This window comes from Dasypus novemcinctus, chromosome 26 (genome assembly GCF_030445035.2).
Source record: "Dasypus novemcinctus isolate mDasNov1 chromosome 26, mDasNov1.1.hap2, whole genome shotgun sequence".
Classification (NCBI taxonomy): Eukaryota; Metazoa; Chordata; class Mammalia; order Cingulata; family Dasypodidae; genus Dasypus; species Dasypus novemcinctus.
Genome location: NC_080698.1, coordinates 12,153,039 through 12,169,781, shown reverse-complemented (window position 1 = coordinate 12,169,781; position 16,743 = coordinate 12,153,039). Strand labels below are relative to the sequence as shown.

Sequence of the window (16,743 nt, the reverse complement as noted above, 5' to 3'; positions counted from 1 at the left end):
TATAGCTTGGTATATCCCTGGCAGCCTTCACCCACCCCTGGAAGGCTCTTCCCTCTCCTTCCTCAGCCATTAGCAGATGTCTAACGTTGGGGACTGCACTAAACTGAAGAGCATGTCGTTTCAGATTTAAGGCCAGGAGATGACCTTGCTGAGAAGAGTATCCTGAACAGAGAAGAGGTTGAATAGGTGCCTGAGAAGATACCTGTAGTCAAGGAGTCGTTCCATAAGGCGGGTCACTGAGGTCACAAATGAAATGCCGGTCTCCCGCCATGTTTCCTGTTCAACCTTCTCCAGCAGGCTATTGGTGAAGTGGTGGGGAAGCAAAAACAATTCATGAATCTTCCCTAGGCACATGAATGAGAACCCAGAGCCATGGGGGCTGTGATGGATCTGGAGACAGCAGACTCACCACACTGCAATCTTACCTGGGGTAGGGCCCAAAGAGCTGGGTTCTACTCCATGCAGCAGAAAGTAAAGACAAGGAAGTTACTGAACTGGTTATCAACAAATGAACACATGTTCCATTGCCCCGTGTGAGTTCTAAGGATGCCACTGAGCTGGGGGAGAAGTTTCAAAGCTCCAGCCCTCGTAGGCACACACTATGAGGCCTATTCTGAAGGAGTAGCTGAGTCAGTAGCTTTTCCAATTGACTGACTGTCTCTATCACTGTTCAGAATCACCTCTGGAAACATACAAACCAATCTCTTTATGAAAATGAGGAAAGTTATTCCTACCAGTCTGGGGGCACAGTGCAAGAGGCAGGAAGAGAGTAGAGTCCAGGAGCTGCATCTGGCCATCCCCACCACCAGGGGATGCTCCCATGCAAAATGTGCCAGCCCCAAGAGCTAAATGTCCAAGTCCTTTTTTTAACTAGCCAGCCATATTCTCCTGGCACTTTAGGACAGTCTTGGGCTTGCCTCAGAGGAGCCTGGCTTCTGAGCTCCTCTGCTTTCCTACAGATCTCTTCTGTTTGCTCCAGTGATGGGTTCAGATCTAGGTCTCACGCCAAACAACTCCTTTCCACAGTGTCCTTTGAGCCGCTCCATAGGGTGATGAGAGCCACCTAGAGTGGGAGGCCCAACTAGTGGCCTAGCACTGGGGACTCCCACCCTCAGCCTGGCTGCTGTTAATGCTGCTGCTATGATGATGATTGTCTCTTCACAAAAAACATCCTGCCTGGGCTGGAGCTTCTAGGAAAGTGAGGCTTTTCCATGTGACCCATATCACTAGAGAGAGAAGCAGAACCATTGACCCTGGCCTCTGAACTGTGTAGATAAGTCCACAGCACCAGTACTTTCCAAACTATGTCTAGCAGCACTATGGCGTCCTAGAGGACAGGGAGGTGTTCTATGAACAAATAAGTATGGGAAACATAGGACTATATAACAAAAACAGTCAACCCTAAAATAAACGGCGAACTACTAGGATAAAAATTAAAACAACAACAACAAACACAAGACTATATAACACAGTGAGTCCTAGTATAAACATGGAATATTTTTTAAAAATCCAAAAGACATAGGACCATACAAAACAATAAACCCAAGAATAAACGATAGGCTACTAGAATAAAAAAAAAAAAGATGGGATTGTACAATACAGTGAACTCTAGTATAAATGATGGACTATGAGAACAAAAATTAAAAAAAAACAAACCACAAAAACCATAGGACTGTACAATAAACAAAACTCTCCTTTTGGAGAGTTTTCACACTCTATTGCACATTAAAGGCTTTGAGAAATCCTACAATAAAGAGGTATATTTAATTTTCCTTAAGTCTTTCTAACTTAATTTGCCCATGATCCATTTTTTTCCCCAGCAGTCCTATAAACATCTTCTTCAAAACACAAATTGGAAAATGATACTCCACCTTATCAGTGGGTCTCAGCTTTCAGAATGATTTTAAGAGTTCATGAAATAGTATTCATATAATTAGAAATTCTAAGTTATTTTTATGCTTTTTCTTTTGTAGTCATTTGTTAGTGGCTAAAGGAAGAAATTTCTTTACCTTATTTCGAGTTAGTAACATGCCAAGCTAAAAGAGAAGTACTAAAGGATGATTCATTCACAAAACACTGTAATTATTTAAATTTAAAATAAATTCATATTTTATTGTGAGACTCATTGAGGAACAAAGTGGGCACAGTGTAGAAGAAAGATTCCCTCTTTAAACTGGAGTAACTGGATGATGTTCCTAGAGCCTCCTCTTACTGGGTCAATAAGGGCATTCATGTCAACTCCTCTGAGCTCAGGTTCATCAATTCTAAAGTGGAAATGAGCTCTGCCTTGCCTACTTCACAGAAGTTTTGTGAGGCTCAAATAAAGATACAAAACATACATTCAAGTTCTAAGCAAATGTAGAATATTATTACTGGAAAAATACATTGTCTTCAAGATGGCATTTAAACAAAGAAAATCTCAAAGCTGGAAATAAGGAAAGATGGGAGGGAACTCCTTAATGTCTTTAAGCCTTAAAATACCAATATCACTATCAACCTGAGAGGACAGTGGCTGCTCTGAGTTTGTCCTTTGGATATAGCCCTGTGACAAGTCCCGTGGCCCCATCAAATCAGACAGAATCCACAGAATGGTGGATTTGTGAGAATTCTTGACACCATTCAGTACTAACAAGGAAAGTGGCCTAGAGAGAGGGTGTGATTTGTTTAAACATCGTTTTGCTAATTTTTCAAGCTCAATGTGCTGTCTTACAGAGCAAGCCAAACAGGAGCTTCTCTTTCAGAATATAATAATTTAATTTTTTCCCCGAGATTCGCCAGTGTTGATCCCCAAACTGGTTGACTCTCTGTGAGTTACTTGTCCAACTGGATGCAGTGCAAGCTATGAAGACACATGATGGTCCTTTTCCTGTCAGCAAATCTAGCTGTTCAGAATTATTACTTGTCTCTACTTCTTTAGCCATCTGTGGAGATCCCTGAGAGCTTTGCTGTCAAAATACCACTTTTTTTGTTAACATAACGTGGGAACTGCTGTTGGCAGGAGCAATCTGTCTCTCTCTGATACCCACCTCTGAAGACTGCCTGGCACAGGTTCCACCCATACCCTATCACTGGCCCTCCCTCCTACCCAGCACGGGGTGTCCAGGGCTGGAACAGCTTACAGCAGGCCGAAAAGCTCCCTGTAGCTCTCGTCACCTCTCCCTTCTGACACCATGCTGTCCAGCTTGTCAATCAGCTCAGCTTCCACCTAAAGGGAAGCAGAGACTTCGTAAGTTCAAGGTGACCACAGACAAAGAATGGGAAATTCAGCCTCTGTGAAGGGTGAGGATGGTGGGGAGTTGCTCCACAAGGCAGGAGAATTTCCTGCAGCTTGGTGTGCTTCTTGACTTTGTTCTTATTCCAAATAAATCTCAAGGAATAGAGGATCTCATCTATAACACTAAGAAATTACCCTGCCATCTCTAATCAGGAAGGCATCCTACCCCTAGTGGGTTAAATAAGAGATGGGGCCTCTGAGTTTCAGATACCTTCCTCCTACAATAAGGCAAAAGGCAAGGATTCCTTGGAGAGAAATGGATTTTAGATGTAACAGAGGATTTTGTCACGTATTTTTTTCCCTTAAAATATTCATTCACAAGGATTTTATGTACAAAATACAAATTCATTAGAAATTTACCCTCCTGCCAGGAAGCTTGTTGGGGGCTGATTTTACTCTAATGTCTGGCATTAGTCTGGGTTGAGTGAGATTTCAATGTTTCCTTCAGAGATTCTCTTTCAGAAGCACAGGTTCCACAGCTTGGGGCTGCTGTCCCTGCCAATGCACCGTCACTGAGGCCCTTGTATTTGTTACTGGATTCCTCAATCTTGAGGAATAATATTGCATTCGTCCCTATCCCACAGACCTACAAGGGTGTCAACTGTGCTCAACCACTTTTCTTATAGGCCTCACTGGATTCTCTGTGGTAAGAAATTAGTTGTAAGTTATGTGAGATAAGTAATTTTTAACTTATTAGCTTTTAAAATGTAGATGTTATTATGGTACTACTGATAGAGATGTAAACAGAAGTTGGGGGAAGCGGACTTGGCCCAGTGGTTAGGGTGTCCACCTACCACATGGGAGGTCCGCGGTTCAAACCCCGGGCCTCCCTGACCCGTGTGGAGTTAGCCCATGTGCAGTGCTGATGCGTGCAAGGAGTGCCCTGCCACGCAGGGGTGTCCCCCATGTAGGGGAGCCCCATGCGCGAGGAGTGCACCCCGTAAGGAGAGCCGCCCAGCGCAAAAGAAAGTGCAGCCTGCCCAAGAAAGGCACCACACACACGGAGAGCTGACACAACAAAAAGAAACACATTCCCAGTGCCGCTGATAAGGATAGAAGTGGTCACAGAAGAACACACAGCGAATAGACACAGAGAGCAGATGTGGGGGGGGGGGAAGGGGGAGAAATAAAAAAAATAAAATAAAAACAGAAGTTGGAATTGCTGCATTTAATAAGCTACAACAAAAGCATTTCCTCACTCTTTATATAGCCAGAGAATCCTAAGGTAAGGAAATAAAGCAAAGAATAATGAATCAGGAAATTCATCAAAGGCAATTGGGATTGCTGAAGTTCCATGAGAAGAATATGAGAATAAATGAATAAATATGGCCCTATTTACAGTGCTCTGCTACAGGGCCAGGATGGGACAACAGTGCATTTACTGTCTGATCTAATGAGTTGCTGTTTGAACGTACATTTCAGAGGAAACGCAAAGTCTGACACCAGGAGTCCTTAGAGATCAGTGCTCTTCCACTTTCTCTGTGTAGAAAAGAGGAATTATCAAGGATTTCCCAGAGTCATGTGAAATCAAGGACAGGTTGGACCTAGAAGCCAAAATGCTCACTCCCAGTTCAGAGTTCGTCCTGCCACACTGGGTCATCCAGTTGGCCACGAGCCTCCGAAAGAAAGAAGCGCGTGATTACAACAAGGGCCATCTCTTCACAGATGCCGGTGCACGTAAATTGTGCATCCCAGAACAGAGAAAGGTGGGGGTGGGAAGGCGGACTTGGAGCAGCAGAGAGAGTACAACAGTACAAACAGGGGTATAGCAAGAATATGGAGGGTTCTCAAATTAGATCCTTGGTTCAGCAGCATCAGCCTCACCAGAGACCTTGTTAGAAATGCAAATTCTCAGAATTTCCCAGTATGCTAAATAAAAAATCTGGAGGTGGGGTGGGGCCCAATAATTTGTGTTTTAATAAGCTCACCAGGTGGTTCTTTTTTTAATATTTTTAAATTTATTTTTCTCCTCTTCCCCTCCCCACCCCCCTAGTTGTCTGCTCTCTATGTCCATTCGTTGTGTGTTCTTCTGTGACTGCTTCTATCCTTATCAGTGGTACCGGGAATCTGTGTTTCTTTTTGTTGCGTCATCTTGTTGTGTCAGCTCTCTGTGTGTGCGGCGCCATTCTTGGGCAGGCTGCACTTTCTTTTGCACTGGGCGGCTCTCCTTACGGGGTGCACTCCTTGTGCATGGGGCTCCCCTAGGCGGGGGACACCCCTGCGTGTCAGGGTACTCCTTGTGTGCATCAGCACTGCGCATGGGCCAGCACCACACAGGTCAAGGAGGTCCGAGGTTTGAACCGTGGACCTCCCGTGTGGTAGGTGGACACCTTATCCATTGGGCCAAGTCTGCTTTCCTCATCAGGTGGTTCTGATGCCTGCTCAAGTATAAGGAACCTCTGCATTAGTCAAAGGAGCTTATGATGGAAGGATATGGGGATATTACTTCATCATCCCTGCATTACCGATGAAGAAAGATTACTATTCAACAAATATTTGTCCTGTGACATAACCAGCTGCCTACTTCTGGGCAATATATTTACCTCTCTAAGCCTAAGTTTCCTCATTTGCAAAATTGAAACTGTAATAATATTCCCCTCTAGTGTCACTGTGTCTTGGCTCTTGGGAAATGCTAAATTAACGTTAGTATTGATTTTCATCTCCAGGAGCCCACTATGTTCCAGGTACCATGTAGAACTTTGAAAAACAAAAGTACAAGAAACTGTCCCATCCCAGAGAAGTCATCATCTGGTAGTGGGGGCAGGGACACAGCTCAATGTGGTCAGTGTTTGGATGGGACAAGCACATGGAGAATAGCCTGGGGTTGATGGATGTCAGAATTTTGACAAATGTGTTTGTTCTTTGATCCAGCAATTACGGGTTAAGAAATTCACCTAAGAAAAAAATTCAGGAATGGATCTGTTATGGATATGGATATTAAGAACAAAAATTTGGAAGGAACTTAAATGTCCAAAACTAGAAGTATGACAAAACACACTGTAGTCTAGCCATACAATATAATACCATCTGAACCTCTAAACATGCTGTAGAGGAACATTAATTGACATGAAGACTCTACCTCCCAAGTTTTTAACAATGGTAGGATTATGGGTTAAATTTTTTCATTATAGCTTATTTGCATTTTGGTTTTTCTACATTAAATAAATATTAATTTTAGAGTAAGGAAAAGTATATTTAGTACATGGTATGAAGTAGAGTGGTAGGTTAATAGAGACACATTTTGGAAAGCACAACTAGGATCAACACAGAAAAGTTATTGGATTTTGGTGGTTAGAAAGTTATGGGTGACCTTCAGGAGTGCAGTTTCAACAGATATGAGTATGGAAGGTAGACCAGATTGAACTGATGGAAGGGTGGGAAGTGGACATGCCGAGATGAAAAGAGTAGACTACTCTTTAAAAATATTTGATGGTGAAGGGAAGCAGCAGTAAAGATTTTTCTAACCAGGCACAATCTAAGGTTTACTTGGTTTGTTGGATATTAATTATTCATGGCAGTCTGACTGGGGGAAAGAACACATCTCATCAATTGAATGTTGAAGTATAAGAAAAAACAAGCTCCAGCTTAGTGTTAGACAAAGCTAAAACTCTTATTCAGTGTTAGTGATGTTGGGATATGGCCTAGTCCCTCTTTTAGTAGACTCAGATGACCTATGGTAGAGTTCTGCAATGTCACCCACTTCTTGATTGTTGGGCTCTCTCAATTGTGCACTTTGCATAATTAGAAGGCACAGACTGTAACAACACAGAAAAGCAACAGTTATTTTCTGTTTGAAGTATTTCCTGAAGTAATGGAGGTGTCCACTACAAAAACGAATTCTATACCTTAAATATTATTTACCATGATAAAGAGTATCTATAAAAAAACCTAGAGCTAGTATCCCACCTAATTAAGAAAGGCAAATGCTCTCTTCCTAAGATGAAGATCAAGGATGTTCACTCTCATCTCTCTTATTTAACATTATACCAGAGGTCCTAACCAATGCAATAAGGCGAGAAAAATAAATTAGAGTTATACAAATTAGAAAGGAAGAAATAAAACTGTCTCTATTTGTAGATGACATGAATGTTTAAAGAGAAAACACAAAGAAATCTACAAAGAAGCCATAGAACTAATAAGTGATTTTAGCAAGGATGCAATATACAAGGTTAATATACAAAATCAATTACATTCCTATATCTTAGTACTGAACCACTGGAAAACAAAATTTAAAAAAACAATCATTTATAATAATCCTAAAAACAGGAAATACTTACACATAAATTTAACAACATATGTGTACATTCTATATGCTGAAACTACAAAACAATAATGAAAGAATTTAAAGAATAAATAAATGGGGGGACAGACTGTCTTTATGGACTAAAAGACTCAATATTGTTAAGATGTCAATTCTTCCCAATTTGATCTATAAATATTCGTGTGTAGGCTTTTGTGTGAACTTAAGTTTTCAACTCATGTGTAGGAGTGTAAATGCTGGATTGTATGGTGAGGCTGTGAAATTTTCTTCCAAAGTGGCTGTATCATTTTGCATTTCCACCAGCAATGAATGAAAATTCCTGTTTCTCCACATCCTCACCAGCATTTGGTGATGTCACTATTTTGGATATCCATTCTAACATTTATCTAGTGATATCTCATTTTAATTTGCAATTTTCTAATCACATATAATGTTGAGTATATTTTCATATGCCTATTTGCCATCTGCATATTTTCTTTGGTGAGATGTATATTAAGAACTTTTGCTTATTTTTTTTTTTAGGTACTGGAGATTGAACCCATGACCTTGTACATGCAAAGCAGGCACTCAACCCAATTAAAAAGGCCTACTTTTTATTTTATTTGGGTTGTTTGTTTTCTTATTGTTGAGTTTAAGAGTTCTTTTGTATATTTTGGGTACAAACCCTTTACCCAGATATGTCTTTTACAAATATCTTCTTCCAGCCCTAGAACTGCGTGGACCACACTGTAGGGACCCAAAGGAGAGGAAGGACAACAAGCCCATGAGGCCCTCTCCTGAATGAAGCTTGGAGATTACAATTCCAGCAACTTTCTCCTTGATCATAAAGTTCTTTTTATATAGTACATTCCTTTTCTCTGATTCTTTACTGGCCTTCACAAAGAAAGCTTAGAAATAAATTCTGCCAGCAAGTCAGGGAAGATCCTAGAACAGAATTCAGGATGGTCAAACTACAGCCCACTTTCAGTAGAAGCATGGCCTGGCCACAAGGACCACCTGCCTAAGCAAGAGGGGTCCACCCCAGAGGAGAGCACCCTGAACACTCTCAGGTGTTGTCTCACCTGTTTGAAGTTGCCATTTTTCCTCTGCTCCCAGTCCATCATGTCATGAAAGATGGGGATCATTATATTCCGTACTTCTGGCTGTGGGACCAGCGTCACACCCAGAAAAGGACCAATCATTCCCGGAATGAAGTGGATCTTATGTTCACCTGAACAACAAAACCCAACAGACAGAGTTCATGCCTGCTTTTCCTTCCACGGAAGCTTCCCAAGTTGGGCCACAGCATGTAGTATCATCTACACTGGAAGCTTCTAAGTGCAAAGCAAACTCTTCCCTATGGCTTTCTAAGATACTCTTTCTCAGCTTTTTAGATTTCAATCTAAAATGAAATTGGCCCATCCCAATTAAAGCAAATGTTCAACAGGCACAAAATTGCCTTTCCAAAGAACTTCCGGGTATGTTCAAAAACTACCTGAAATTCTCTCTGAAGTTAAGGAACAGAGTTCTTCTCTAGACAGAATGTCTATTTTTAGACAAAATGTCTTATGATTGTTTTCGATGGTCTTTACTTAACAAAGAAAATCTATGTATTTCATTTTAAACATAATGCACTATCCCTTGGGCCTCTAGTCCAGAGGTATTTAAGTGATGAGAATATGACCAGTCCCTGTCCACCCACCAAAGGTCTGGAGTCCCTGGGCCTCTTCACTGCCTGCTCTTACACATGTCCAAAAAGTCCTCTCTGGAGATAGCAGGAACCTCTTGGACAGTCCCACCCGACAGGCAAGCTTAAGAGATTTTCTCTGATTGCCTCATCACATCTCCACATTACATTTCTGATGGGAGCATTACATATACTCAGATCAACTCATTTCACAGCTTCCTTAGTGAGGTCTTTACATGGGAACTGTGTGAAATGGGTTTTCTTCTGACTGGCCTACCATCTGGGACATGTTCCCAGAAGCTAGGGCCAGCCCTGAGGACTGTGGGACAAGACTTTCATCTTCCTTGCAATGGTGAAACCGAGTGGACCATTTTCTAGAGCTCTACTTTCAGTCCTTCAGAGACTAAGAAAGAAATTAAATGTGGGCCTGAACAATGATTGTTATAGCTAAGTAAAATCAGTTCTCATTCACACCACAAACAATGAGGTAGGATAAAAAAAAAAATGGATAAAACAATTGATAAAACAATTTGGCTTTATCAGACAAATTGGGTCATCTTTTTTATTTTTTATTTCTTACATTTTAAAAGCTTATCTAAGGAGCCAATATTAGCCCTGAGGTTGATTCTGCATATTTCAATTGTGGTACCAGGTACAGTTACTAATATCGTTCATTCCTGGGAATTTAAGACTCAACTTCAGGGTTAAAACCCATACCAAAACTCAGGTGGATGCTGCGAATAAGTGTACTGAAGCTGGAAAGCATGTTTGGGAAGATGCATCTACACTCAAGGACAGAGGGCCTTAGTGCTGGCAGGGATGCTTCACATCTTGCTTGCTACTTTTAGGATTGGTGGCTGGGATGGTTACCAGAGGACTATAAGATTTTATGATCATAACTCCGAAGGCTTTAGAGGCATGTGCTCAGCTGAAGGCAGACTTCACTGGGAATAGTATCAACAGCTTCTCCAGCATTGTGATAGATCACTCAGAACACTATAATACCATAGGATGGCCCACTTAGGGAAGCCCAAAGATTCTTTAAAAAAAAAAACAACAATAAAAAAACACTGCCCTAACATTATGCATCCAAGGCAGTGGATATTAGAGAAATTGTGAAGAGAATCTGTGCAAAGGGAAGCCAAAATCAATCTCATGCAGAGGCTACATTCCCTTCAGATGTGTTCCCTTATGAAAACAGTGTCAGGCACCTGACCTGGAATCTTGAATACCAGAGACCCAAGAATTGTTTAAATCTTTATTAAAATGAATTTCTATCCTTGCATATGTGCTAGGTATCTCCAAGATCTACTCCTCTGAACCTGCAACACTCAACCTGGGATACAAAGAGCACAGAGGATCTCATAGGCATGGATTCTCAAATTGGGAAAAACTACTGTACTAGAGCTTTCCTCTTCTATTTTTCATTTCAACTTTATTTCTTGGAAAAGGGAATATGCATATGTGTTGCTGGGACCTTCTTTCTCGGCCAAATCTTCCCTGCCAAGGACTTTGTGCATATCTGCTATGCCATCTACCTGAGGTGTTAAGTTAAAGATATGTCAAATTCTCTTGGGTCTGAGTTGACATTCATAAAACCTGGGGAAAGTTACCAGTCTTGTCTCTTTTTATTTAGTTATGCAATATGTAGAAGGGGAGAATAGGGAGAAAAGACCTACCCAAATTTTGCCACATGCTGAACAGTTCATAAGCCATCATTACACGCATGTCCCCATACCTGGGAATAGTAACACAGGAGACAGCTGTTAGTGGGAGAAGGTTCAGGAAGATGGAGCTGCAAACCCAATAAGACCAGTGCTTCAGTACTCTTTGTTTCTAATGCTTCTGAAAATGCTAAGTCATTTGGCTCTCAATTAAACTCACAAATTCAGCCCATTGGGAAGCTACCCTGGTAAAAACACTGTGACCTGCTGAAGGAGCTTCTCCTGGAAACATAATTCCAACTGATCATGTGATCGGGAGATGAATAGGAGACATCTGTCTTACTTATCTAGAATCTTCTTCTTCTTGGCTGAAGTGATAATTTCTAGCTGGAGGCTTGGTTGATTTATGAACAGAACTGCTAGGCTAAAATAAGAATTCCACACCTAGAAAAAGAGAAGAAACGTGATATCCTGAGTCCTAAATCTTGCAGGGAGAATTCCTAAATATATGCAAATAGCAGAGATTCCATTTTGTAATCTTAATATCCTAGTTTTCTCCCCCCATATCAATGGAACATTCCCCGCCCTTATTTGGACTCCTCTGAAGCCAGTACTGTTAACTTTGGGTTAGAAAGCAAACTTATGGCTGTCTGGCTCACAACACCTCCAACAGAGGAGATTTTAGGTCATATACTAATTACCATCAGGCTTGGAAGCTGTTTGATACTATAAATAAATTAATACAAAAACCAATGAGCTTGGGTTTTGGCTACAGTTACTACAAAGATAGTGAGAGATTTCTGGAATTCTTACCTTAAAGTCAAAGTCTGTCTCTGTGAAATTCTTGTGCAGTGCAGAGGATAGGTACTGGACAGTAGTGACTATAATACTGCAATAAGGAAACAAGACATTGGCAGTGTTAAAAGAATAGCATCCAACAGATAAGAATCAGTTGTTTATGGTCTATGGGCAAACTTCTCATGTATACCTTACTGCCATACATGTCATACAAGATGTGACTATAAAGGAGACTGATGGCACAAATTCTACAGAAAACAAGTCTTGGAGAAATGCCCTATAGTTGGTGTGACAGCATGGGGCATCAGTGCATTCTAGATCTAGCATAACCATTACCTAGCCTTGGTATTTTTTCATCTGGGACTCATTTTCTCTGCCTATAAATGGATTCAATGATTCTCTAAAGTTTCTTCCTGTTTGAGTGATTTTAATATTTTGAAGATCTTTGGGAAATCAATACATATTATGATCACAATGTAGTACTTAAAACATAATTTTAGTAGTTCATTTGATAATAGGGTTATAGTTATTAAAGCCGTGCTTTTGTGATGTGCCTCTATTTTCATCAATAAGTTATGTGGTCTCAGCCCTTGGTCTAGAATATTCACTCTGTTTTAGCCTTGGAACATATTTGGAACATTTGGGAGGTTGACATATTGGATCTATGACATGGGTTAAGGTGGAGAAGAAATGAAATGGGGCAAGCAGGTGAGGGCTTGATTACATAGTGTCTTGGTTGCCTGGCAAAGGGGATTAACAGTGTTAACACTAACAGTGGCCAATTGGGCTTTGGTGTAGGATAGAGTCAAGGCAAAAACAGTATATTATCAGGATGAAAAATTTTAAGGGTAAGAGCCTTAATAGAAGAGGCTGCTCCTTCAGGACAGGTTCTGAGTGGACCTGAGAGATAGAAATGAGAGATTCAAATGGAGAACCCACTTGAGGAAATATCTGTGCAACTTTGTTTACAACTTTTTTTCGGTTCTGTACAAAACATATGCATTTTTGAAAAAAAGAGAGAGAGACCTATAAAAGATGCAAAGTGGAAAGACCATGACAAATACCTTACTAACATAAATAATTTCACTACATTCTGTATAATGCTAACATAAAAGGCAGATCAGCAGGGGTAAGCACTGGGTGAAAGTAGAGGCCAAGTAGACTTCTCCTGAGTGGAGAGAGACCAGATGAACCAGTTACTTACCACCTGCATCACTTGTCTGGTTTGCCAAAAGGAAACAAGGGCTGGAAATATGAATGAGGCAGGCAGGCTGGGGGTCAGGTCTTACAGTAAATTCTGTGATCAGAGTCAGAAGTGGTCAGAGCTCTGATAGCCAGGCCTCAGGTGGGTAATTAGCACTAGCTGTAGGGGCAAGCACTGTGTGTAGGACAACACAAATTGAACTGATAATAGGGCTTGGAAGATTGCCTGAAGCTACAAAGGAGCAGAGGCCAATGGTTCACTGAGCAGGTATTACTCAAGGCCTCCTTCTCTGGGTATTTTATTTTACATCCTTAACATTTCCTTACTAACATTAGTAAGGTGTTAGTAAAAGCACCATCATATGCCAGGTGCTTTGTCTCCATATTTGAATTATCTTTGAGTCTTTCTTCTCATACTTAATGGTCACTAGCCAAGTCCTGCTAATTGTGCCTCCACTTTTCACATCCACCCTCTCTTCTATGTCCCACGGCTTTGGCCTTCATCTCTGCCTTGCTCTCTATCTCATATAAACACACACTCTCATTGGTCTGAGAACAGCTCTTTGGATACAGGATCAGGGCCCTTCCAAACTCACTTGCTCGTGAGCAGCCTCATCACCATCCAGTCCCGAGGGAAGACACTCATCTTCATCAGGTTTCGGAACACACAGAAAATCTTCAGCAGGAACTCCTGATCCAAGAGGAAAAGTTGATGTGAAATACCACCATCACCACTTCAGTACACACTTCCTTAACAAGCTCCTCCAGGACTCCAGACTATGAGACTGGGTGGGAAATGTGGGTTAGATTCTGGTTCCCTCTATGAGCTGCTTCTCTCTTAGAAGGCTACATTAGAGTGAGTTCTGAGCATTCTCATAGGCCAGATGGGAGCATCCCCTAAGTGGGAAGAACAGAGGATGCTCCGTATCCACATGGAAAAGTGTCCAGAGCACTAGGAACGTCAGTGTACAACTGAGTCCACAGGTCTTGTTCTCTGGGGCACGATTTTTGAGTCCTTGATTGAAAGCACCTGTGTTCTTGAATATTAAGAACACAATTTAACAGGAGAAGCACTTCTGGAACAGCAGAGTAAGGACTTGTGAAAATCTGTTTCTCCATGGACGCAATGAGAAGACTGGCAAAAACTGTCAAAGCTCTGGAGTTAACCAAATGTTTGCAACAATCTAAGGAATTTTTATTCATGAAAAGAAGCTAAATCATAGCAGTAAAAGTAAGGTTTGCCACAATTCCCAATTCCCATCTACTCTCTCCCTAGCTCTGTGATAGTCTGGAAAACCATCAGCCATAGAACCATGTTAGCTAAGAAAACCAGCAGCCAATCAGCCACAAATGGAGACAAAATGGTTTTAGAGCTCCCCACAAAGCCCCATCACCAAAGACCTGTCATTATATGACCCGACTGGAACAGCCTCAGGAAAGTCTCATTCACAGGGCCTGTCTTTATTTAACCTGATTCAGAGTTCCTGTAGTGATAAAACCCCCTAACCTGAGGGCATTTGTTGAAAACAATCAGTCATAATTGTTTAACAGACAAGCTGCCTGAGGCAGCCACAGCAGTTACGACAAATAAGAGTGGTGAAAAAAAATTTGTTTTAAAATGCAAAACGAGATGTCCATATGATGCTGTGAAAATCTTCACTTATTCCTGGGTATCTGGAAGGCCACATGAATGTGAAGGACTGTGTGTGCATTCCCAGGAAAGACCTGAGAAGTACTAATTTTTTACCTCTGGAGGGCCTTGAGGATCTATGCAAACAGAAAGTGAAGGCAAAGGCCCACTTGTAAATTGCCAGAGCACTGAAGATGAGCCCCAACACACAAAGATCCCTTGGTAAAGTGTGGGATACTTACTGATTCAAGGCATTTAAGGAAGTCTCTAACTATTAGCTGACAACTAAGCTACATGAATTGAGATTTCAGTGGCTGCACATGACAAAGAACACAGACATTAGAGAAAGTCACTAAACAATGAGGAGGCGGGAGAGGGGGAGTATGATTTCCAGAATAGCCCCTTTATATTATTTAAAATGTCCTGTTTTCAACACCAAAAAAATTATAAGACATGAAGAAACAGGAAAGTATGGCCCATATATAGGGAAAAAGGCTGTTAGTGAAACTTTTAGTAGGGTAGCTAAAATGTTGAACTTAATAGGAAAAGACTCTAAGTTAGCCATCCTAAAGATGTTCAAAGAACTAAAGGGAACCAGACAAAAGAATTAAAGGAAAGTATGAGAACAATGTCTCATCAAATACAGAGTATCAGTAAAGAGAAAGAAATTATATTTAGAAAGTATCAAACAAATTCAAGAGCTGACAAATAAAATGGCTGAAATGAAAAATTCGATAAAGGGGCTCAAGAGCAGATTTTTTTGAAGAAAGACCAAATGAGATTATTGAATCTGAGAAACAGAAAAAGAATGAGGAAAAATGAACCAAGTCTCAGAGATCTGTGGGACATGATAAAATGTATAAAAATACACTTAATGGGAGTATCAGAAAGAGAGGAGTGACAGAAAGGGGAAGAAAGAATATGTAAAGAAATAATGGTCAAAAACTTCCCAAATTAGATGAAAAAATAATCTACACATCCAAGAAGTTTATCCAAAGAAATCCACACATAAACTGCTGAAAGCAAAAAACAAAACAAAAACAAAAACAAAAAAAACAACAAAGATAGAATCTTGAGAGCAGCAAGAGGAAAATGACTTATCATGTATAAATGATCCTCAATAAGATTAAGAGCTGACTTCTTATCAGAAAACACAGAGGATATTCTATTCATGAACTATTGTGATTAGTAATCGAAGAATATGTGGCATTGGTGTGGAGAAAATGGCCATGGTGGCTGCTGAGGGTAGGGAGTGGGAGGAAGATATGTGATGTGGGGGCGTTTTCGGGACTTGGAGTTGTCCTGGGTGGTGCTGCAAGGACAGTTACCGGACATTGTATGTCCTCCCATGGTCCACTGGGTGGACTGTGGGAGAGAGTGGGCTATGGTGTGGACCACTGACCATGAGGCGCAGCGGTGCTCAGAGATGTATTCACCAAGTGCAATGAATGTCTCATGATGATGGAGGTTGTTGTTATGGGGGGAGGAGTGGAATGAGGGGGGTTGGGAGTATATGGGGACCTCATATTTTTTAATGTAACATTAAAAAAATAAAGACCAAAAAAAAAAGAATTAAAAAAAAAAAAGGCAATGGGATGATATATTCAAAGTGCTGGGGAAAAACAAAACACTTGTTAACCACGAATTCTATATCCAGTAAAACTATCATTCAAAAATGAAGGAAAAATTAAGACATTGCCAGAGAAACAAAAACTGAGAGAATGTGTTACTAACAGACCTGCCCAATAGGAAATACCAAAGGGAGTCGCTAAGGCTGAAATGAAAGAACAGAGTAACTTGATTCCACATGAAGAAGGAAAAAGCACTAGGAAACGTGACTACAGAGGTAAATATAAATGACAGTATATTGTAGATCTTGCTTTCTCCTATCCAATTTAAAGACAATTGCATAAAGCAGTGATTATAAAACTGTGTCAAAGGGAGGGGGTATAGCTCAGTGGTTAAGTAAGCACCTGCTTCCCATGTACAAGGTTCTGGATTCAATCCCGAGTACCTCCTAAAAAATACACACAAAAAAACAAAAACAAAAAAAACTGTGTCAATGAGCTTATATCATAAAATGCAATCTGAATGACAATAACAGGAGAAAGGAGAAGGGAATGTATCTACATTGGAGCAAAATTTTAGTATATTATTGCAATGAAGTTAGTATTCACCTGAACTTGATTGTTTCACAATCAGATGTGTTTTTTTTAAAGATTTATTTATTTCTCTCCCCCTCCCGCA

At 40.7% G+C, this 16,743-nt stretch overlaps 1 protein-coding gene across 15 annotated transcripts in view; it reads right to left on the bottom strand.

The window, feature by feature from the left end:
* The window catches only part of DOCK3 (dedicator of cytokinesis 3), a 657,203-nt gene that overhangs the window by 55,602 nt on the left and 584,858 nt on the right, over positions 1–16,743 (bottom strand). For 8 of the 15 annotated variants that reach the window (XM_058288315.2, XM_058288314.1, XM_058288308.2 and 5 more), the window contains exons 28-35: positions 13,463–13,557; positions 11,679–11,754; positions 11,209–11,309; positions 10,881–10,939; positions 8,597–8,745; positions 3,120–3,205; positions 426–452; positions 203–298 (exon numbers count right to left, since the gene is read on the bottom strand). In XM_058288315.2, the coding sequence (XP_058144298.1) occupies positions 203–298; positions 426–452; positions 3,120–3,205; positions 8,597–8,745; positions 10,881–10,939; positions 11,209–11,309; positions 11,679–11,754; positions 13,463–13,557 (689 nt within the window). The remainder of the gene's footprint in view (positions 1–202; positions 299–425; positions 453–3,119; positions 3,206–8,596; positions 8,746–10,880; positions 10,940–11,208; positions 11,310–11,678; positions 11,755–13,462; positions 13,558–16,743) is intronic. The other 7 variants (XM_058288309.2, XM_058288316.2, XM_058288317.2 and 4 more) reach the window with 1 other exon arrangement.